The sequence below is a fragment of the Falco punctatus genome, assembly GCF_963210335.1.
Source record: "Falco punctatus genome assembly, chromosome: Z".
In the NCBI taxonomy this organism is placed as follows: Eukaryota; Metazoa; Chordata; class Aves; order Falconiformes; family Falconidae; genus Falco; species Falco punctatus.
The window spans coordinates 29,149,059-29,171,777 of NC_137586.1; the positions used below are offsets into that span (position 1 = coordinate 29,149,059).

The 22,719-nt window shown below is 39.4% G+C and overlaps 1 protein-coding gene across 3 annotated transcripts in view; it reads left to right on the forward strand.

Moving 5' to 3' along the window:
- The window catches only part of DOCK8 (dedicator of cytokinesis 8), a 94,878-nt gene extending 73,951 nt beyond the window's left edge, over positions 1-20,927 (forward strand). For all 3 annotated transcript variants that reach the window (XM_080372214.1, XM_080372216.1, XM_080372215.1), the window contains 15 exons: positions 140-236; positions 1,499-1,633; positions 3,669-3,821; positions 4,894-5,052; positions 5,799-5,899; positions 6,355-6,547; positions 11,617-11,760; positions 12,677-12,808; positions 13,546-13,680; positions 14,213-14,302; positions 14,740-14,976; positions 15,611-15,754; positions 16,804-16,910; positions 17,779-17,946; positions 18,554-20,927. In XM_080372214.1, coding sequence (XP_080228340.1) covers positions 140-236; positions 1,499-1,633; positions 3,669-3,821; positions 4,894-5,052; positions 5,799-5,899; positions 6,355-6,547; positions 11,617-11,760; positions 12,677-12,808; positions 13,546-13,680; positions 14,213-14,302; positions 14,740-14,976; positions 15,611-15,754; positions 16,804-16,910; positions 17,779-17,946; positions 18,554-18,617 — 2,059 coding nt within the window. In that variant the 3' untranslated portion in view covers positions 18,618-20,927. The remainder of the gene's footprint in view (positions 1-139; positions 237-1,498; positions 1,634-3,668; positions 3,822-4,893; positions 5,053-5,798; positions 5,900-6,354; positions 6,548-11,616; positions 11,761-12,676; positions 12,809-13,545; positions 13,681-14,212; positions 14,303-14,739; positions 14,977-15,610; positions 15,755-16,803; positions 16,911-17,778; positions 17,947-18,553) is intronic.
- The last annotated feature ends 1,792 nt before the right edge of the window (positions 20,928-22,719 follow it).

The window sequence follows — 22,719 nt, forward strand, 5'->3', positions numbered from 1 at the left end:
ACACATCCAAACACTATTTTCATTGTTTGCTCTTACAGAATTGTTCAGAATGGTATCATTTGTATTTTGGTTTTGTTTAAATAGAAAGTCATCTAACTCTTGGGGTACCATGTGCTTTAATTAGAACTCCTTTTTGCAGAACAAAAGCTGAGCTAGACCAAGAAGCTCTGATCAGTGGAAACCTGGCAACTGAAGCTAACCTGATCATTCTCGATATGCAAGAGAACATCATCCAGGTAGGAAAAGCAAACCTGGCTTGGTACCAATCACTGCTCCCTGAGAAGCCAGTGGAAGCAAGATTTGTTTTTCCTTTTGTTTCTTAGGCCATGCAAAATGTTTTAATTAAAGATCTTCTGTAAACTTTTATAATCTTGAAGAGAAAAAAAAAAAAAGATTAAGAAGAATGAATCCAAAGATGAAATTGCTGCCTGCCTTACGCTGTTGCCACAAGTCCCTTCCACTGTAGAGCATTGCACTACTGTGAATGAAAGGCAAATACACCACCTTGTCTCCAATAGATGTTGTTGAAAGCCATTTCCACTGTATTACTATGATTCTGGAGTTTGGTGAGGATGAGGGAAGAAAAATCTTCATTTATGCTAGAAATATACCTGAAGATATTAATAATTTAGAAATGGACTCCTGGGTGGCCTTTGTCATACTTGCATGTATGATCTTGTGAGACAAAAGGATTTAACTTTGACTCCCACAAGTACTCAGTGCAGGAAAGTATCTTTCACCTGCATGGAGTCCTTCTGAAAAGAGATATGCCCCTCTAGAGCAATGTAATATGCAGAACTTACTTGACTTTTAGGAGTCAGATGCAGTAGAATTTCACAGGTCCTGTGACAGCAGTGGAGCCATGACAATTGTCTCTGCTTAGACATGGTTTCCCAGTTTAGGAGAGAGACTTCTAATTCATGGGTATGGAAACACTACTGTTGGAGCAACACGCATATTCATAGATAGCAAGGAGAAAACTTGGTTCTTGAAAACCTGTTAGCAGAAAAACATTTAACTACTAGACTCCTGTAGTATTGGGCTTGATTTTTGCCTGACACTCATACACCTAGTCTCCCCACTATTTGGGTTGCGGGTTTGATGAGAGCATACCAGTATGCCTATTTACCCATGGGGAGGCAAGGGGAAGGATGGTGCTTGCCCACCACAGGATCACTTTGTGATCCAAGATACATGAAAGACTGGACAGAGGGTGGGCGGAGTTTCAAGAGTCACTGCTGAAGCTGGCTGAACTTAAAAATGCATTGGAAGGTCTGTGGATGTTGAGAAATGTTCAAGACGTCTTCCCCTGCATCTTCCTGATCACTAAAAAAGTCTTTTGAAATTCCTCCGAAGCAGATATTAACATTTAAGAAAGCTGCAATCTCTAAACTCCTGGATGTGTCTTATTGACAAGAGAGCAGGACTTCAGTTCCTATGTGCCAGTTCATTGCTGAATTACTTCATGCAGTTCTTTATTTTTCTCCTCCATATGTAGGCAAGCTTTGCAGCAGAGTGCAGAGACAATCTTCTGGGAGGAGTTTTGAAGGTCCTGGTAAATTCTCTTGGCTGTGATCAGAGCACCACTTACCTGACTCATTGCTTTGCTACACTCAGAGCACTCATTGCTAAGGTATGCTCTTGACATAAATCTGTTTACATGCTTCCAATGAAGTTATTAAAGCAGCATTTCCAGAACAGAGCTGTGTGCATTCACTTACCACTTTTCCTTTGGCATTCATTAAATATGTTTTGCATAAGTAAATACAAATGCCTGTCCATAGGGATGTTAGGGGACTAATACAGCTGTTGTAAGGTTATTTCATTGACGTCATGAGATGAAATAACTGAATCTGAATAATCTTGTGGTTTTAGCAGTCTACTCTTAAAAATAGGTTTACTAATAAAAAGGTAAAAAATTCCACCCTTATATTTCAAATACATTCTGATTTTAATTAGGAATCTTAATGCCAGGGCTTGCAAAGATTCCATAAAGTCAAATTTAAATTATTATATCTTTAAGACTAGTTTCCAACCAGTTGCGCAGCAGAGAAATCAAAGCTAACTCATCAGAGATCAGGGGGATCATTCTAGGTTTCTGCTTCTAAGGTAGGTTCAAAAATCCTAAATAGATCATAAGATGTTGACAGATTTCATGTTTGTTGTGCCTGAAAAAAAGCCAAATCCAAGTATCTCTCTCATTTCTGTATCACCAATCAAAAAAAAAATTTTCAAAATGTGTATGAGGACAGAATTTGACCAAACTTTTTTTATAATATGGGTCATAATGGTTAGGTGCTTCATGAAGACTCTCTAAAATTTGTTTAAGGTCCATTCTCCTACAAAGAAGTTCTACAAAGGAAAAAGACCATTAAATGTTTTTTTTCCCCTAAACTATTCTAAAATACAAATGACAAACAGGATACTCCTGTCCAGTTAATGCCTGTCTGCTGTTAAATGTAGATTGGCTGACAAAGCCTAATTACAAGGCACATATCTGAGTAGTTATGAAACTCATAATTTTGTTTTCATTGTACTTTATCTTTGAAAGCTAACTTCCAATTACTATAATGAATTTTGTGAAGCAATCTTTATTCTCATTGAAATAGATCTTGTAGTTAAGCTGACTCAGTTCTGTATTTTATGAAGCAATCATTCCAATTATTTCTATTACACTGTAGGTATATAGACGTTATTCTGCAAATAAAAATGATAGAACTCTGTGCCAGCAGGCTTATAATATAAATTAGATATAAAACAGTGAGATAATGGAGTGAAGAAAGGTTGAGAACTAGGAAGTGGGCCTGCAAATGAGAAATAATATCCTGTGTTCTGCTCGCACACCATTATCAGTCCTTTGTATGTACATATGGTGCCAGTGCATTCATGTTGGCTACGGTGAAAGTTTGTTTCTGTGTCCTGCCCCCTGGGTTTATTGTCTGCTAGGTGCATCATGGAGACGGTGTAAAACAGGGCCTGGCATAAAAGTTGAGCAATGGAAGTTTTGTGGCGCACCATAGGAGGAAGAACATGCTGGAGGGCTGGGGAAGGGTGGGGCATTGATGCAAAAAGCTAGTAACTGGTCCTCATGCTTAAGGAAGTGTTTGCATGTTTCAACAACCGTCAACTATTCTGAAAATAGCAACTCTCCATACTTCTAAGAATTTTGCAATATTTGGGTTTTCTCTGAGCAATTTTTTTTATTCTCTCTCTTTCTGCCACTCTTTTTCAAAACACAAAGGCTACTTTCAAACCTTCTTCTCTGTAGAAAAGCTATCAGGAATCCAAATAAATAAATAAAAAAGAAGTATAAAACATAGGTTTTACTAACTTCAAGGCTTCATCTGTTGCAGCACAAGCAAGCTATCAGGCTGCAACAAGGCTTTACCGTGGGTCAGAGTTAGATTCTACTGCACATGCTGTTTCTCCTTCCTCCAGAAGCCAGCCCACACTGCTCCTCCTCCACCCAACCACCTAACCCCACCATCCTCAGTGCTATTTACCTACTTAGCAGAACAAGATACAGCTGCACATTGTTCATGTCAATCAACCCACTGCCTTCATTCCTCTACATTTGTTTGAATCCTCTGATTTTTGTGCACTAAGCTATTGATGTTTCAATGGCCAGAAACAAGAGTAATTAATGCTTTCTTGTCTATCTCCCTTAGTTTGGAGATTTTCTGTTTGAAGAGGAGGTTGAACAGTGTGCTGACCTATGTCAAAGAGTTCTCCATCACTGCAGCAGCAGCATAGATACTACACGGACTCAAGCCTGTGCCACTCTTTATCTTCTCATGAGATACAGCTTCAGCTCTACCAGTGTAAGATTTCAAAAACTATGTTTTGTGCAAACTTTTCTTGTGATCAGTTGAAACCAAAACTGAAGTTGTGATAACAGATGGAACACATCTGCAGATAAAGAGCCACATGTTATGCTGTTTTGAATATTTGACCCTCAAGAAGTGATAGAAGTGTAAGAGAAAAGTAGTTTAAATTATTGCTTATTATTTCATTTAGGAAAATGTGACTTTTTCTGCAACATCTGAGAAAGTATCTTCAAATGTAACAACATTAGGCCTCTGAAAGCAAGGACTATACAATGCATAAGCAATGCTCTTTGTCTTTTTTTTTTAACTCCTGTGTCAGAGCTACTTAAACTTAGACTAGCTCTATTCTAATGCCACTATAGCCTCAGTAGAACTACTGCATACCTGTATTAATGGGAATTCTTTGGTGGCCTCCTGGTCTCAGGATTAGACTCTGTTTCTTAACCACCCATATGGAGCAAAGTAAGTATGTTATGCATGTAGGCTCACAATGTCCTAGCATAAAAGGACATGCATTAGCATTTTGGATACCTTGGACATCTGATCTTGCAGTGTTTTGTTTCCTAGTTGTTACTTTAGAAGCCTTGAATATGTAAAAAGTGTTGACTTTGCAGAAGGAAAATGTGCCTCTGAGGCACCATAAGCAACGTGTAGTGCACCACCAGGCAAAGCCCTCAGAGGCCTTTTGCTTCCCAGATTTATTTCCAGAATGCTTTCCCAGTCCTGTTTCGTCCTCTTCTCCTCTGTGGGTGGCCTGATCTACACACCCATTGGCCTGCACAGTGGGTGAAAGAGGTGCTTCTGACTTGCCCTTGTCTCAAGCAAGCATATGTATTCCAAGGAACATTCTCACCCCAAAGTACAGGCATGTCAGAACTGGGGAACTTTGGGTTAACCACTCATTTTGGACTCACTTTGATACACCAGAGGCCACTTGTGTGAGCAGTGAGTTTAACCCACTCGAGTGTGGGCAGGAGAAAGTGGGTTTGTTTTATATAGTAGACACAGATATGCATGGTGCAGTGCAGCCATCATTCTTTCATGTTCTTGTTTTTCCTTCTGAAAGAATTTTGCAAGAGTGAAGATGCAGGTGACCATGTCATTAGCCTCTCTGGTTGGAAAATCACCTGAGTTTAATGAGGAATTCCTTCGACGGTCCTTACGAACCATCCTAGCCTATGCAGAAGAAGATGTGGATATGCAGGCAACTCCATTTCCCATTCAGGTCAAATCTTTTATGACATCTGTGATTTTTATCAGGAGTTTTCTCAAGGAAATTGTGTGCTTGGAGCAAGTCCTAGATTTTGGTCTTCCAAAGCAATGAAAGTAAGGCTGCAGGGGTTATTGCATGAGTTTATTTCTAGCACAACAATATGCAGGGAAGAAGTGGGGGACATTATTCCGTATAATAAACTCTTAAGAACTTCTACTGAAATCACATTAAAGGAAAATCACCTCTTAGCTTTGTGTACAATTTTCTTCTAGACCCCAACAGGAACTGTACCCTTTAAGAGTTTTCCAAGATGGAATTTAATTCATTATGTTTTCAGACAAGTAGCATAATGGAAACTTCTCTGCCTTTATCAGTTCATAAGGTGGCAGCAACATTAATTAAAAACATTTCAGACAACTGTCAGACACTGCTAATAATCCTACAGTAACTCAGGTTGTGCTGAAGACTTACAAAAACAGCTGCTGTGTTCTTAGATCATGAATCAACTAAAGCTGAACTCCATTAGCACATTTGATTTTTTTCATTCAGAAATTACAAATCAAAGGATTCCAGCTCACTTTGATTAATTAAAATGTGTGCATAAAATTTGCTATGTCAGCATTCTTCACTGCATTGAACAGAGTTGGAAAAATGAATCTTGTAGCAATTCAGTACAAATCATCTGGTGCAGATGTTATTTTTCTGGAAAGCAAAAATAAAAATGTGAGAAATACATGTTGATCTTTGTATTACTGCAGGTAGAGGAGCTGCTGTGTAATCTGAACAGCATCCTGTCAGATACAGTGAAAATGAGGGAATTTCAGGAAGATCCAGAGATGCTCATGGATCTCATGTACAGGTGAATCTGTTTAGAATTGCTACTGAGGAAGTTCTGCAGTGAGGTGAGCAAAAGAACTGTGCATTTTAGGGACAAGCTGTGGGAAAGTCCTCTGGCTGTTCTGTCTGTGTAGATTCCTGCTTTAGCACAGCTTATCTGTGGCAGCGGGCCCAGGCTGCAGGAGTAAGCATGTTGCAGTGGAGCCACTGGAAGGTGGTCATAGACTTGGACAAGGATGGGAGTCAGGGACTGATGGACATTGAAAAGCCTTGGGTTTAGCTGGTTTACTCTCCTCTTAGCCCCTGTGAGTTCTGCCTACCCCTGCCTAACCATTTCTTTTGCCCTGTGCTTAGTGAATCATACAGAATAAAGACAGAGGTGTCTCCCTCCATTTAACCCAGGTAGAGAATTATAAAGGTTCTTTCTGTTACCTGAGAAATGATCACTCATACCTCCTTTCTGCCCTGTGTTGTTAGAATTGCCAAAGGGTACCAGACATCACCGGACTTGAGGCTGACTTGGCTGCAAAACATGGCAGAGAAGCACACCAAGAGGAAGTGCTACACAGAAGCAGCCATGTGTCTGGTCCACGCCGCAGCACTGGTGGCAGAGTACCTCAGCATGCTTGAAGACCGAAACTATCTCCCAGTGGGCAGTGTCAGCTTTCAGGTAAGAAAAAGCTCCCAAGCTCTGACAGCATAAGCCTGGGATCCCCTGTTCTGGTGTGTGTGTTCCTTCTCATGTTAAGCAGAGTTGAAGTGCATATACAGGGAGGAAAAGCTACAATGGAACATCCATCACCACTCTTGGCAGATTGTTCTGATGATTTATGCTTACTGATAAAAACTGGTACTTTAGTGTCTGGCTGTCTCTAGCTTCTACTTCTAGCAACTGAATACTGTAATGTCTTGTCTGCTAAGTAGAACCCCTCTATTATCACATGCCTTTTCCTGGGGCTGATACTTATCAACTGTGACAGATGCATCTTTCAAACTGCTTTCTCATGATCTAGGTAATTGGAGCTACACATTTCTTTTAGGCATGTTCTCCAATCCTTTGACTGTCCTCCAGTTACTAACCAACACCCTTTTGATTGATGAAATGACAAAATCACCATAACCTATATGCATTTACATCAAACTCCAGTAAAAATGTCCCATAAGTTCTTTCAGCCCAGGAAGTATCTCTCTGTTTATCTCTCCAGAATCCACTGATTCTTTTGGCATTGTTGAGCTCTTTACTTGGTAGGTTATTGATCTTTTACAGAGAGTTTTTTTGGATTTTGTTTTTCACCTTTCTTTTCTACATCACAAAGATGAAAACATAACTCTTTGCTGTTAGAGTTAAACATTTTGAAATGCAGAGTTTTAAACATAGTTTACCAGATTATGCATTTTTGGTTACCCTTATATGAACTGACTTTATACGCAAATTCAGTGATTTTCCAGCTTTTTTTCATAGAATCATAGTTGGAAGGGATCCATAAGCATCATCAAGTCCAACTCACTGCTCCTTGCACAGCTACCTAAAACTAAACCATATCACTGAGAGCACTGTCTAGATGCTCCTTGAACTCTGACAGGCTTGGTGCCATGACTACTTCTCAGGGGAGCCTGTTCCAGTGACCAACCGCCCTCTCAGTGAAGAACCTCTTCCTAATGTCCAATCTGACCTTCCCCTGACACAGTTTCATTCCATTTCCTTGTGTCCTGTCGCTGGTCACCAGAGAGAGGGGATCAGCACATCCCACTCTGTTTTCACACATTATTAAAAATAGGAATGCTGAACCCCTAAAATATTCCCATGTGTTGATTACTCCTTTATCATTATTCTCTAAGATCAGTAAGTACCATTGTTCATTTACAGAGTGTTTGCTGCAATGATTATGAGACATTCCAGCTAATTAGTGGAAATGTTTTGCAGAATCAACTCAGATGTTGTATAGATATCTACTGTTTGGGCATTATTGCCTTTATGAGATTGTAATCTCTTTAAAAGTATCAGGTTTCTGTAGTCTGGTGTTGATTCAGACTTAATTACAATACCTTTAGTTTTTTCTTTAGTAAAATTCTGTATCAGTATTTCCACCAATTTGTCCTGGGTGCAAACTGATAAACCTACCACTATCTGCTTATCTTGTTTACTTTTAAAAAAATATGGCCACAAAGCATATTTCCTCCTCTGAAACTTCCCCAGTTTTCTAAAACATATGGCAACTCAGTATTCATTGCCTGAATACCAGTTTGCTTAGCTCTTTTAAACTGTTGAGGAGCACGTTTTATGGTCCAGATGATTTTTAAATGCCTAACACTAGTAGTTGGTACAGTCATCATCCCTTGATACAACCATATCATCTGGGTTTGGTTTTTTCCTTCAGAATAATAAATGTGAACATGATTGATCTACTTGTCATTTTGCACTGAATTCAGTATGTTGGGTGGTAGTGTTGCAATTTCACCCTAGCAATCAGGTGATTGACTAGTATTATTCTTAAATTCTTTTACTGTGTATAGCTGTATATAATCTCTTTACTGGCTAAACTTCTGGCCATAGTTTTATACTTCTCCCATTTTGCATCCCTTACCAGTTTTGTATACTTTCTAACATCTAGCTTCCATTCATTACTTCTATTTTCTTCTTTTCTCCCTACTCATTACATACTATAATCATTTAGATATAGGTGAAATCTGCATTCCCTTGCAAAAGTCATCCTGCTCCCAGGCTGCCTTGAATGCTTGTAATCTCACACACTTGATCCTAATATGATTCCTCCTTCCATTGCTCCGAGATTATGCAGATTGCCATGAATAGATATGTTTCCAGTTATTTTAGAGAACTGAAGTCTATTCTACAAGGCACTAGATAAGCAAAAACTTGGAAGTTTAAAGGTAACAAGTCAATCTCTCTCATCAAAATGCTTTTGTAGATACGTGTTTGCCCAAGGAACAGTTGCTCCATAGGAGAGAGGTAATAAAATGCCTTCATGACCAGAAGCCAAATTACACAACTTTTTATCTGACAGTATAATTTTGGATTTCATTTTGCTTAATAATGATAATTAACTATAATAACACTTGCATTTTTACAAAGCCTTTCAAGAGAAGAGCTCCCATTCTTTACAAACAGGTTTGTATTCTGCAGCACCTATGAAGATCTTGTTTCAATGACCTTGCTAAGAGAGAAATACTACTCAAACTATATTGGCTTTACCTGGATTTCCAGATCTCACTCACTGATTCTTTCTGTGTCCGTTTCTTCATTTAGCTCAGATATTAATTTAACCAATATTGGTGATACATATTTGGTTGTGGAATTGAGGGTGATAATAATGTGTATAAAAAAAGATTCTTCTGGATGAGCAGAAGTGCTGTCTCCTTTTTACAGATGAGTAAAATGGGGCAGCAAAGTATTAAATCATGGGTCTTCTGCAGTGACTCTGTTAGTGTCCAGAAAACTGATTGTTAGTAGAGTAACACTTTTCCTTATACTGTGCCACACAAAACGGTACATGCTTCCCTCTGTGCAATCAAAACTATCCTTCAAAATCAGAACAGGATCACTTTTGGTGAAATTCCCTTTGAGCTTCATTTGTGTTTAGACTAAATCTCCTTTGCAAGTGATAAGGTGGACTTGAGTATGAATTGTGTATGGACTGACTTTAAAGCCACTTCATATTACCACAGACAAGGACTTGGTGTGTGTGTCTACCTGCTAAGGCACAGGGCTAAATAGCCCAGGCTCAGCGGTAGGCTAATTCAACTGTGTGGTTTTGGGGATCTAGCTTGCAGGCTACCCTAGCCTTATCTAACACGGGGATAAAGGCTGGGGATCATAGTAGAGCCCCTTGAGTTTACGCAAGTGTTTCTTTTCCTTAGAGAAAACCATCCTTGTGAGGTCCAAAATAACAGTGGATGATATACATGGTAATTTATGTATTGTTTTTATTATACAAGGGACATATAATATTCTTCAATATAAAGGTACATCAAAGTAAAAGGTGGGTGAGGCATGTCCACTTTGCAAAAGGTCCTGCAAGCACCAGTATGTCATGAAGGCTCTCTCCTACAAGAGTGTATGGACTGTAAAACACAGTAATAGATGCCTGACATTAATTATTACAGGTTTAAAGGCAAAGAAAAGATAATTGGTGTCTGTGACTTTCTTGGTTACTTTCATAAATAAATCACTCTCTGGACATTTTCACTCCTCTGGACTCTTTCCCTTTTGCTACCAAAACAAAAAAAGCCACCAAAGGCTATATGCCATTCCATGAAAATAGTCCTTCATGGCTACTATTACAGAAAGGGAAAACCAGACATTGAGCTGCAGTAGGGGTTGTATGAGTTGCCCTAGGTGTGTGCCAGGGAGGTTAAATCTGGTTGAAGTCACTATCTTCAATGAGACTGGTAGGTAACAAGTGGTATGGGTGTGCTAAAACATGCTGCAATTTTCCCTCTGGATGAAATTCAAACATATTCTCAGCTTGGCAAATGCTGTCCTGAGCTTTGTGCTCACCCTTCCAGTGGAGCTGACGTGATGTGCAGATTAGGCACTCTGAGGGCAGCATGGTTGGAGTAAATTTCACCCATGGAGAAATAAATAAATCCACAAAACCCAAGGGGGAAAGTCCCATGTTGCTAGTGATGAGTGATGCCAATTCTTTATCTGAAATCTGATCAATAGTAATAGCCCTCAGTGTCTCTGCCGTTTTATAAAGATGTCTTTAAGGACTTGACTAGCTAGCCAGCTGGCATCTATCCTGCATGCAGACAGATTGTCATTGCCAGTTTCTGCTGAAGTGAGACAGTATGACACTAATTTAATTCCTTTTAATTACTAGCAAATTGAATGCTGTTGAAAGTTACATATGCTAGTTCCATACTGTATGAACACATATTTTAATGTTCATTTACATGTATTTCTGTATATTATAAAATTTTTAGTGTTGACTCTCTCCAGTGTCATTTATTCAAAGGGATCCTGAAGAACTATAGTCATGTTATTTCATGGTCTAGAATCTTGAAGAGTGACTGACACTATGTACTTTAGCTAGTTTTAGTTAAACCCATAATAAGATCAGTAACTTTACAAGTAGCTGAGTAAATTCTGCAGGATCAAGGTGTAATATGACAGAGGCTGAAATGAGAAGCAGCATTCAGTTATTGCAGGTTTTACAGCAATATGGTCTATGTCCTCCTTCTCTGCTTGCAAAAGTCAAATCAACAACTTGAAAGTTCAACTTGTTCAAGCAGGTGGCAGGAGGTCCAGGGTGCAGCTTGGAATTTCTCACACCCAGGTGCCAGCAGCAGGATGGGCACATTGGTTGTGACCCCTGCAGGGTGGAGATTGAGCTCATGGCAGCTCCCATCAAAATCCAGCACCAGAGAGGGGACATTTTGCAACCTACAGGAGTCTGTGTCTTAAACCTGATGCAAGAAAGAAAGTTTATGGTTCTTGTAGTGAAACTCCTGATTTGCAATCTGCAGAGATTTACGATGTTGTGTTTGCTTCTCAATAGAATTTAATTCTCAATGGATTTATGATGTTATATCCATTTCTCAATGGAATTTAATGGAATTCCATTCTAAATGGTATTTAGCCCAGTGTATCCCCTGGCTTCACTTGTATAATCTCATTCTTCTTACTGTCATGTAACTATGTTGAAACTGTTTCTGCTTCAATCTTTATGATAGACTATTGATCTGGGTTTCTGATATCTCTGCTCTGATGTATTTTAGAACATTTCATCCAATGTGCTGGAGGAATCTGCTGTTTCAGATGATGTTTTGTCTCCAGATGAAGATGGTATATGTTCTGGGAGGTATTTCTCAGAAAGTGGCCTGGTAGGGCTGCTGGAACAAGCAGCAGAGCTCTTCAGCACGGTGAGTGAGGACCAAAATCACCAGAAGATGGAATTGGGCTCTCAGGGCCAGTTCCATAGCTTATTTTCCTGCGCATGAGGAAATAGTCTTACAGCTAGACCAGGCTTCACAGACCTGCCCCACTGCAAACGAGAGGCAGAGACACATCTAATGGCTGACCCAGCCCTGCCGCAGCCAGGTTGCCTAAGCTAGGCTTCTCAGGTAGCCTAGCTCAGCCGTATATCCACCTCTACTGTGGTAACTACAGCATCAACAGAAAGTGATTGTTCCAGGCACAAATCAAGATTTTGGTTGGTATTTTCATGAGATAGTACATTTAAGAAGAAGATCTTGTTTTAACTATAGATTTTAGAAAGCATGTAAGAGTTACTCCTGTGCCTTCACACAGCATACAACTACCAGCCTCATCTATACCACCACCCATCTGTCTGCACTTACCATGTAAAAAGTCATGATGTCAACACTCAAGTAGCTCGTCATATTGCTGTAGAGCTAAAGAGGATATATGATTTAGCATCTCTGAAGATATAGCTTGGGTTCCTTTTGTCCAGATACAGCTCTGGTTGCCCCAAACCACACATGCTAAACAAATCCATTTCCTTCTGCTCACCTGAATTTCTAACTCTTCTAGCCCCTAAGTAAAAACTTGCATATTTGTTTTTGTTACTGTTTAACAATGGAGTTAAAAAACAGTGTATTCCTATGCACTGGAATTTGGGCTTAAGAGCTCAACAGATCCAAGATCCAAATTAGATCCAGTTTGTTGTCTGCAGCTCAGAAGTACCTGTCTACTATTAAAAGATGAGTCCCATAAAGCCCCTTTTCATCCAGGCCATGAATGGAGATTGAGTTTCTTTTCAGAGTGTGACAGGATTCATTTAATTTCTTCTTTTTTTTTTTTTCTTTTTTCCCCAAGGGAGGATTGTATGAAACTGTGAATGAGGTGTACAAAATTGTCATCCCCATATTGGAAGCCCATCGAGACTTCAGGAAGCTTACTTTGACACACTGCAAGCTACAAAAGGCCTTTGACAGCATTATTAATAAGGTACTTGTGAGACAAGATGCATTACTGGGTTGCACTGTTTGTTTAAGACTGGTGATAATAAAACTGTTCATGTAAAATAGAGCCATTTCCTTTTTCTAATAAAAGTTTCCATCTGCTTTGACCTACCTGCAAAGGGTAGTCCACAGTGAAAAGAGACTCTATCCTCTCTGTAGCAAAAAGCAGAGATGACTACAAAACTGGTTTAGAGTTACAGAAAAACAGCTGAACAGGTCAAACTCTGGCCACATCTATTTAAGAAAAATAACTTTATTGTCAATTAACTAGTGTTTTCAATTATAAAACAGAAGAAATACAAAAACCTGGCTAAATTCTCAGCACTTATACTGCCCTTTCCTTCTCTTTCTCCAGAAGAATCTTACTGTTGAGCCTAGATGCTTTCAAATTCTTACCAATTTTCATAACTAAATTTTCATTTTGTTAACATGTATCCAATGGAGTTAAAAAATAGTAAGTCATTTTGTTTTGCAAAAGCTACTTCATAATTAGGTTAATTTTAAGTTAGATTTCATTTAAATGTCCCCTTAATTTGTATGCCTTCTTTCATGAATACATGCTTCTAATCCAACAGCACTGATGATATAGAGCTGGCTCTGAAATAGGGAAAATGTAGGATCGGTGACTTTTCTTATACATGAGTTCAGAAAAGAAGGTATCCAAATACCACAGCACTGACATAAAAAATTATTTTAAATTTCCTCTTTGTTTTTATCAATTAGGGTCAAAAGCGAATGTTTGGAACTTACTTCCGTGTTGGTTTCTATGGATCCAAATTTGGGGACTTGGATGAGCAGGAATTTGTTTATAAGGAGCCTGCAATTACCAAACTTCCTGAGATTTCTCACAGGTTAGAGGTAAAGAAAAAAACCATTGTGTTAGCATGATCTCCAATGTTACATTATACTTTCTAATGAACCTACACAGTTCTAACAGTATTATTGCTGTATAAAAATCAGTAACAAAATTATTTGTGCCATAGATTATTTCCTTTGTGTGTATCCTTTCCATTATAGCCCTTTTTACAGCATAATGATGAAAGTGATCCATTCTCTTGAGGCCATGTCTTTTATGGGCAGGCCTGTAATATATTGAGTTACTCGGTCTGAGCATGCCAGATATTTGCTTTGGTATCTTTTCAGCTTTACCATGGAACTGGAGCGTTCCCTTCTGATCACTTTACCTTGAGTTCTGCTTTTTTGTGAGCAACTCACACTGATCTTTGTTGGAAGGTGCCTTACCCTGGTCAGCTGTGGTTCATGAAGCCGTATACCGACTGTACAAACCCCAGAAATTGTCATGGTTACTCCTTTCTCCTACAGGCATACAGCTCATTAACATTGTAATAAGGACTAAAACCACTCTGGGATAATTCTGTTTCCTTTCCAGGGATTTTATGGCCAGTGTTTTGGGGAGGATGCTGTGGAAGTGATTAAGGACTCTGCTCCTGTTGACAAAAGAAAGCTGGATCCCAGTAAGGTAGGGAAAGTACTTGAGAGCATTGAGTGCTTTGTCACAGAAGAGAAGGGAAGAGAAGGAGATCCCTTTGAAACTTCTGTGCTCAAACATTAAGACACACAAAAAATAATAAAAAAAAAAAATCTGGGCTGTATCTCTGGGCCCAGGGATGTTCTTAAACACTCTTTGAAAGGCTTAGTTTGGTAGTTTGTCACAGAGTGTGGAAATTAGGAGTTCTGACCTCGGGTCTCTGCTCTGGCTCTGATACTCAGAGTCAAGCTGGGCCCTTCCCAGAGGTAAGTTTTGTCAGCTCTGGAGAAGAGAAGGAACCCTGAAGTGTGCAGCTCTGTGCTCTTCCATGCTTAGCCAGCGTGAACTATGAGATATTTTACATGTGCTATTCCTTTTACGCTTCTCGCATTGTAAAGTACTGTAATGGTTCTTACCTCCTTTCTCAGGCATACATACAAATTACTTTCGTGGAGCCATATTTTGATGAGTATGAGATGAAAGACAGGGTAACCTATTTTGAGAAGAACTTCAACCTCTGTCGGTTCATGTACACTACGCCTTTCACGATGGATGGGCGCCCCAGAGGAGAACTTAGTGAGCAATACAAAAGGAACACCATCCTAACCACAATGCATGCTTTCCCCTACATCAAAACTAGAATTAATGTCATCCAAAAAGAAGAGGTAATTGAGTTTTGAGGACAGATCGAATTTCTCAGGGGATGAAAGGAGTCTGTGGGTGGGAAGATTTTCAAATTCTATCCTTGGCAGAAAAAAGAAGGCTGAATTTCTGAGACATGTTACTCTCATAAATAGGAATCGGATGGAATGTGTAGACAAATGCGAGATGGGTATTTGCTATGGAGAAAAGTGGAGAGAGAGCAAGTGTATATTCTTCTTTTGACCTCTTAGTTGTAATGCCGTATAGGAGGATGTGTGAAGCTCTGTTTAGAGCTGTACTTTTAGCTGGTAAAGTACAGTCAAATAACTAAACTGGGCTCAGAGCTGGTTTAGAGACAGGGAAGCTTTGTAAAAGTAGAAAGTGCAAAACCATTTCAGACATAAAGACAGTAACTTAGAATAATAATGAATTTTTACAAACAGGGAATCAGATCCACATCCTATTCTTGGGAGTGATGTCAGAGAGCTTTGGATCAGGTGCAGCATCTACTAAGACGACATTTAGATTAACAGTCTTCTGGGTTTTACAAGTACTGTTTTTGGCATGGGAGAATGATAGTGGTATTGCCAGATTTAGAACAGGTCAACTGCATGCATGATTCAGGTAATGAAGCATCTTTTCTTCCATTTGTATTAGTTCATTTTAACCCCAATTGAAGTTGCTATTGAAGATATGCGGAAAAAAACACAGGAACTAACTGCAGCCACCAACCAAGAACCACCAGATGCCAAAATGCTCCAGATGGTTTTGCAGGGGTCAGTTGGAGCTACTGTAAATCAGGTAAGGGATCAAAATAAACCATATGAAGAGTTTGTGCATACCTTCCTCATTGTGCTTTCTTTTTCACTCTCATCTCTTGCACTGGAAGTACATCTAGCCAGACACAATCAGTCACAATGTGAACTTAAACTTCATCCCTTGATATTTAATCATTGTGTAGTGTTCATTAGGTATGCTTTCATTAAAATGGCTTGTGGAAGTGCTGTTTTGGTTGTAGGTACAGAAACTCAGAAGCCTGGTGAAATCCAAGGATTTTGCATTTCTAGCACACTAGCCACCTCACCCATTTTGTTCACTCCAGGTGTACCCTTGGGAAATGGGAATAAAAATAACAATTATTCTGTGGGACCACCACAAACTCACAATTTCATGGAAAATACATGAAGTCAACACCTGAATGCCCCAAAAGAAAGCAGGGGTGCAATAATTAAAATATAAATATGCCTGGTAACAAAAAAGACAATTCAAAAAATTTTTACAACTAAGAATGAAGACGTAACTGGGAGAAAACTTGGCATTATCCACAATTTCACAGAGTTTGGTTTCTTTGATGAAAGCCTCAATACTCTCAGTTTCTCCAGGTTCTTCATCAGGCAAAGCCTCTAGTCTAAAGTAACATGTTGTAAGCTTTGGAAAGAGTGGTCCTTTTCAGTGCTGGTCTTATTTAACTCCCTTGGGGTCCTGTAATGCCACACATAGCAGCTGTGTTTCTCTCATGTAAGCTAGTTTGGCAGTAGAACTATCCCAGCTCCTCTCGGCTTAGTAGAACATGTCTGTTCCCTTTTTTGTGAGGCTGGAGGAGAAATAAAAACAGGAGAGGTCAAAATATGGTGGGCAAAACTCTGCTTGCCAAAGGAAAAGCCAGGGTGGGGGAAGGGGGGTGGGGGGTGAGGCGGGGATAGGGGCAAAAAACCATACTGTTATGGTGACTGTGCGTAAGTTTTCTTTTATAATTCCACTCATGAAATAACAAACAGCTTTACCAGACGTGTGGTCTGTTTTCAGTCTAAGCAGGTGGTTTTGACATATTTCTGTGTTATTTCTATAAGGGACCGCTAGAGGTAGCACAAGTGTTCCTGGCTGAAATTCCAGCAGACCCCAAACTTTATCGACATCACAATAAGCTGAGGTTGTGCTTCAAAGAGTTTATAATGAGGTCAGTAAAAAAAAAAAATATAATTGAATGCTGAATTGTATCAATAAAGCAAACAATCGCGATAATGCACGATAATGTGACTATGTATTTAATTATGCAAGTTAGCATCATGAATCCTAGCATCTCATGCTTTAGATGCTTGGTCCAGACTTGTTATCTCTGCTTCATGGTCAATGCTTTGGTAGGCTTTGCATCCCAAGTGGGAGCATATTTTAACACTTCAAACTAATTATATAGAAATTTTTTTGGGGGGCTTTTTCTCTTAATAGTTTACAGAAATCAAGCATTTCAGACTGTTGCCTTGATTTTATTTTTGATAAAATGACGTTTATATGTAGTAAGCTGTTTATAAGAAAATATTTGACCCTATCTGTCAAGCAGACACATTGGTGGTGGTAGACACATATGGCCTTTGCTTGAGATATGCTTGTAAAATCTTAACAAGCATATTCACATAGCAAGATATTAATCTCCTTAATCCAAACAAAGCATGATTGCTGAAGGGTAAGTTTGAGTTAAATAAAAGTGAGCCTTACACAGAAGACACAGCCTCTACTCTGCTATTGTCACTGCATCTGTTTATAGTAAGTAGGCAGGTAGCTCGGTGTTCTGCAGTCATTAGATTTGTTTTTTATTGGCTCCCTCATGCATTTCTAATGTCTGAAAATTATCACCTCTATTTGTGTACTTGGAAAAGACAGAGGTTTCCTGTTAGTTCATTATCAATTGGGGCTTGACAGATTATCGGAGGAACACCTAGCCCATAGGAGCTGGATCCTTGGCCATTCAGATCACCTAACACAAAGTTAATGAGTTTAACAGAAGTAGGGGATACATGTTATGCTTTTTGTTCTCTCCTTTTGCCTAGGTGTGGTGAAGCAGTAGAGAAGAACAAGCGCCTTATTACTGCTGACCAGAGGGAATATCAGACAGAGCTCAGAAAGAACTACGCAAAGCTGAAAGAGAACCTTAGGCCCATGATTGAGAGGAAGATCCCAGAGCTGTACAAACCTGTAGTGAAAGTCCATAGCACAAGGTACAAGTAGGGCAGGGTTATCTGTTGTAGCTATGCAAAAAAATGCAAGGAAGAAAGGCAGTTTTAATGGCAGCTAAAACCAGGCCATAAATATACACTGCCAACTTCATGCTTGATTAAAGAAGTCTGTTGTCTTCCCCTGGAGCTGAATGTGGTATTAACTGTGTTTCTCAAGCTGGTCATTCCTGGGGTAGGGAATTTATGTCATAAATGAAAAGATATGAGAAACAACTTTCCACCTCTTCAACATTTGAAGCCAGAAAGGAGGTATAACAGGTATGTGTTTGTTTTGAATACACGGCACCGTGTGTTGTTAGCCAGTATGAAGTAAGAGTGTTCCTTTCACTCTCAGATAACATAATCTGATTTACTCCCATGACTGAGACAGAAAAGTCTTAACTTATGTTCTTTACTTATGAATATATGCTTCTTCACAAAACCACTGTGTCCAGTGTGGGGTGGGAGCAGAAAAAGGAATATGCCTCTGACTTGCCAACATGTAATATGTTTCAATTCATGATTTTTCAGCTGCTCCTTTTCAAAAGGCAAGTATTTCTTGGATTCTTTTTCATTTGCCAACTTTATTTATGGATTCATTTCATTACAGGGAATCTTTTCGTAACCACAGTTTTAGGAAATGTGATGCCCAGACTTCTTCACAAAGCACGTAGGACTAGCTGCTTTGGCCAAGGAAGAGCTTCATGCTGCAAGCCAGAAATGATGGGATATTCAACACCTATGAAATCATAAATCTCCCACAAGACAACATGTGAGCTTTTTGGACAGCATGCGGAAAAGCATTTACACAGGATCACTGAATGAAAACTGGAGGATGACTCCTAATCAACCACATTTAATGAGGGCTTGGGAAGGAAGAGGGTGCTGTTTGGATACTTTTGCATATATCGCAAAATAATCACATAACGTGGAGAGGTGGCCCATTAGAATGGTCAGTGACATGAGATCAGTCACCACTAGCTAACAGACACAGAACTCTGTGGTTTGATTGAGGTGTTATGTGAAGCCAGGTAATGTGTCTAAGACACATTGGCAAATTATGTCTATATATGTGGTCCTTTCCCAAGACAGCATTTATCCATGTGCTTTTGGCAATGGAGCACACCCTGCAAATTAATCACATGCTTAAATGCTGTCTTAATAAGGAGGGACATGGTCCCTGTTCAATGTTTCTTAAGCTGGAGCTGTAGGAAAGAGTAATTGCCTCTATCAGTTTCTGTCACCAGTTTGTATCATGGTCCTTAACTGCAGGGAGAGTTCTGCACAAGTTTTCTCAACCAAAGCTTGGAAAGCAAGAAGTAGCAATAAATAATTCTTATAGATCTTCTAATTTTTTTTCAAGTATAGGGACTACTACTTGATGTGCAGTTGGATTTTTTAATAATCAGTGTCATGTTTAGCAGAGCTAGCAAGTAATAGTTTAAAGAGAAGATGCTAAGCTATGAGTGGTTCTTTTACTATACAATGCTTTTATGTAGATAACCTTATCCAAAATTAACTACATACGTGCACAGTGAGGATTTCCAAAAAGGCACTTCACTTAGGCTTTACTGCAGCTGAAGATAAATTAGCACATAATTCATAATACTTAATGCTTAGTATTTTCTGAGCCCTAAGCAAACATTTTACTGAAGTATCTTTACAGCACTTCTCTGAAGAAACGCTATTACAATTTTGGAGATTAGGATGTCGAGATATATATAGAGAGAGATTAGAACTTTGGAACTCATCTAGTGAAGCAATGGCAGGGCCAGAATTTGTATTGTGACCATGCTTACCACTTAACATTTGTATTTTGCAACAAAGATCCATGAAACCATCCCTCGGTATTACTTCCTTCCCTCCATCTTTCAGGTTTTTGGAAGTTATAGTTTAATGCTGATTAAAGTAGCCAATCCCATTTGCCCAAACACAGAATTTAAAGTTAAAATTAAATAACTGGTGGAATTAAGTTTTTCTTTCGTATTACATTTTAGAAAATAACACTGAATTTTCTCAGAGTTGATGTCATGTGTTTCTAAATGCAAAGCCTCTTTACTCCAGACTGTAAGAGAGGTTGAGGCTGCTGCTTTTAGTGAAAACATTTTGAATTTGTATAGTCATCTGCAGCCTTGCCATTTGATAATAGGAATTTTCCCAGCACTTTGTTGATATCTGATAGAGTCAGATTTTGAATGTGCTGTGTAGAAGATTCACAGAGATGAGCAAACAAGATGGGTTGTGGAAAGAGGTGAAATAAAGCCTACACATAAACCACACTTGAAGTGTAAGAAAGCATTTCCCTCCTCACTCATAGTATTGTTAAATGCAATGATCAGGAATATGTACTCTGTGATTTGAAGTGAATGCATCCAAAGTACTTAGCATATCCTATAAACAGCTCAAAGCAAAAGATGCCTCCATGGAGTGGCTTCTCTGTTTTCAAGCTGCTTTGGAACAGTTCTAAGTTGAAAAGACGATCGATTTCCCAAAGCCTTGAAGTTGTAAGATCTCTGCCCATCAGAACCTCACCCCTATTTTTAACAACTTGTTGGGAAGGTCAGAATACTGTGGTCTATCAGCCCCATAATCCAACTTCATTGTTTACAAGATGCTTATCCTTTACAGCCTAAATAATAGAAACCTCAGATAAACAAACAAAAAACAAACAAAACAACAAAAAAAAAAACAACCCAACCTACAGGTGTACAATATGCTAGGTAAAAGTAATTAAGTGTTTCATGTTGCATGATCCCTGAACTGAAAAAATATTTAGGATGATATGAATGCTGAAGGACCTTTCACTCACACTTTACAAGCTGAGCACCCCTCAGCCAGCTGGCCAGTCTTGCCCTCAGTTTGTAGCTCATGTTGTCCCTTTTACAAATGAAACATTTTGTACATTTCTTTCAAGAGTTGAACTATGCAAAATAAATATTCTACCTTATGATACTCATTTTGCAATAAAGTGACTGTTTGACACAGCTTGTTCAGAAGTACCTTTGTGTTACATCTTATACCTCAATAGAATCCATCTGGAAAGAAAATGTCAATAGGAACAAGCTTTCCCTGTAGAAGCATAATTCAGCAGAAAATACAAAGATTTAGGCAGAGGAGGTGTTGATCTGTCTCTAGGATAAACTGTGTCTGTTGCAGGGGTAACGGGCAACAACTTCCTTCCTAACTTCTTTTTTCATTCAGTTTCCATGAAAAATGGCAATGGGAAGCTCAGCGACAGTAGTAAACCTCCTTTTTTCCTCTGGTGTGTAGGTGTAGAGCAGAAACATGCCTGATTCTTGAATGACATGCCACCTAGGTGATGCAAGACTAGAAAGAGTTGTGTGTGTCTGCACTAGTTAGGTCCAGGATTAAACTACTAAGGCTGTCAGAGGTGAACCAGCAAGTGAGGCACAGAACTACATGAGGCACAGAACTACCCCACCCTGGTCTAGAGATTCTGGTGGGTGTCTTGGCTGGGAGTTCACCATAGCTCACTTGTTGCATTTACCATCAGCAAGCATGTGCTGATTTTGGGGATGGAATCCTTTAGTACAGCACGAGTGTCTCTTGTTGCCACCCCAGCGGTACCCCGTCCCACTGCACTGTGCAGCGGCAGGCTGTGAGCAGCAGCATCAAGTCTGCACACAGCCCCATCGCCCGCAGACAACTGATCCAAATCAGGTGTGAGCACACACTTGCACATCTGCCAGCATTCAGCCAACATGCATGTATAAGGACATGTATAAGGACCAACAGTAGTGCCCAGAAGTATAAATTAACCTGTCAGCATGTTTTGAATACATTTGAACAGTCAAAGTGGGTGCTTTTAGTTAGCACTACTGATCCTGCGTGGGCAAGTCTAATGCTAGATTTCCCAGGTTGCAGAACAGCAGCCATAAAGGGAGCATGCCTTTCATACTGCATGAAAAAAATCATACATTCGAGGCTTCAGCAGGTGATGGACTGAACAGGCACAACCATGAGTAGTTGTAGCCACACTCAGGCCAGGTAAAGAGAACTGCAGTGCTGTCACAACTGGAAGATCTGGGTTACATGACCTATTTCTGGAAGCCGAGTACTTCCTTGTTAGGTTTCCTACCAATCTGAAGACTTGGGAAAATGAAAGTTAACATTTTAACTCCTTTTTTTGTTTTTCCTTTTTGTCTGTTTGAAGTATCATCATCTCAGATATTTCAGAAACAGGAATTAAAGCTTAGCAGACAGCCTGACACAGAGCCAGCTAGGACTCTTTAAGCTGTTATCATCTCTCAAAGCAATGCTTGTTATGAGAATTAAGCACACGATAACAGTGTTTTACTGCACTACAGTGCTGCTGCCTTCTGTAGACAGGAACATATACAAAGGCTGTTCATAGGGTGTTGCTATTAGTGCTAAATTTGGGAGTGGAGTAATTTGGGGAGTAGCTCAGCTGACTATGCTTTAAGCACCTTTTAAGCCAGTTAAACTGAGTGATTAATCAACAGGTCTTGGTAAGTCATCTCAGGTTGGGTAATGCTCCAGTCTAATCAGTGCACTGAAAGAAGGGGCCCCTGTGGAAAAAATCCTTTTTGATTACATGAATAAAGGCAATGCACACTCACAGTAGAGCTCAGTTAGTGTTTGAGAGGGCAACAGTAAAATCTGGCATTGGCTGAGTGCTTGACACAGTGAATTGAATACATTTCTGTGACTCCATATGTTCTTAGTGAAGGATTGGTTTAAATGAAGCATTTTTATTCGAAAACTGACTGTTTACCAAGTGTTCAAGAATTAAAA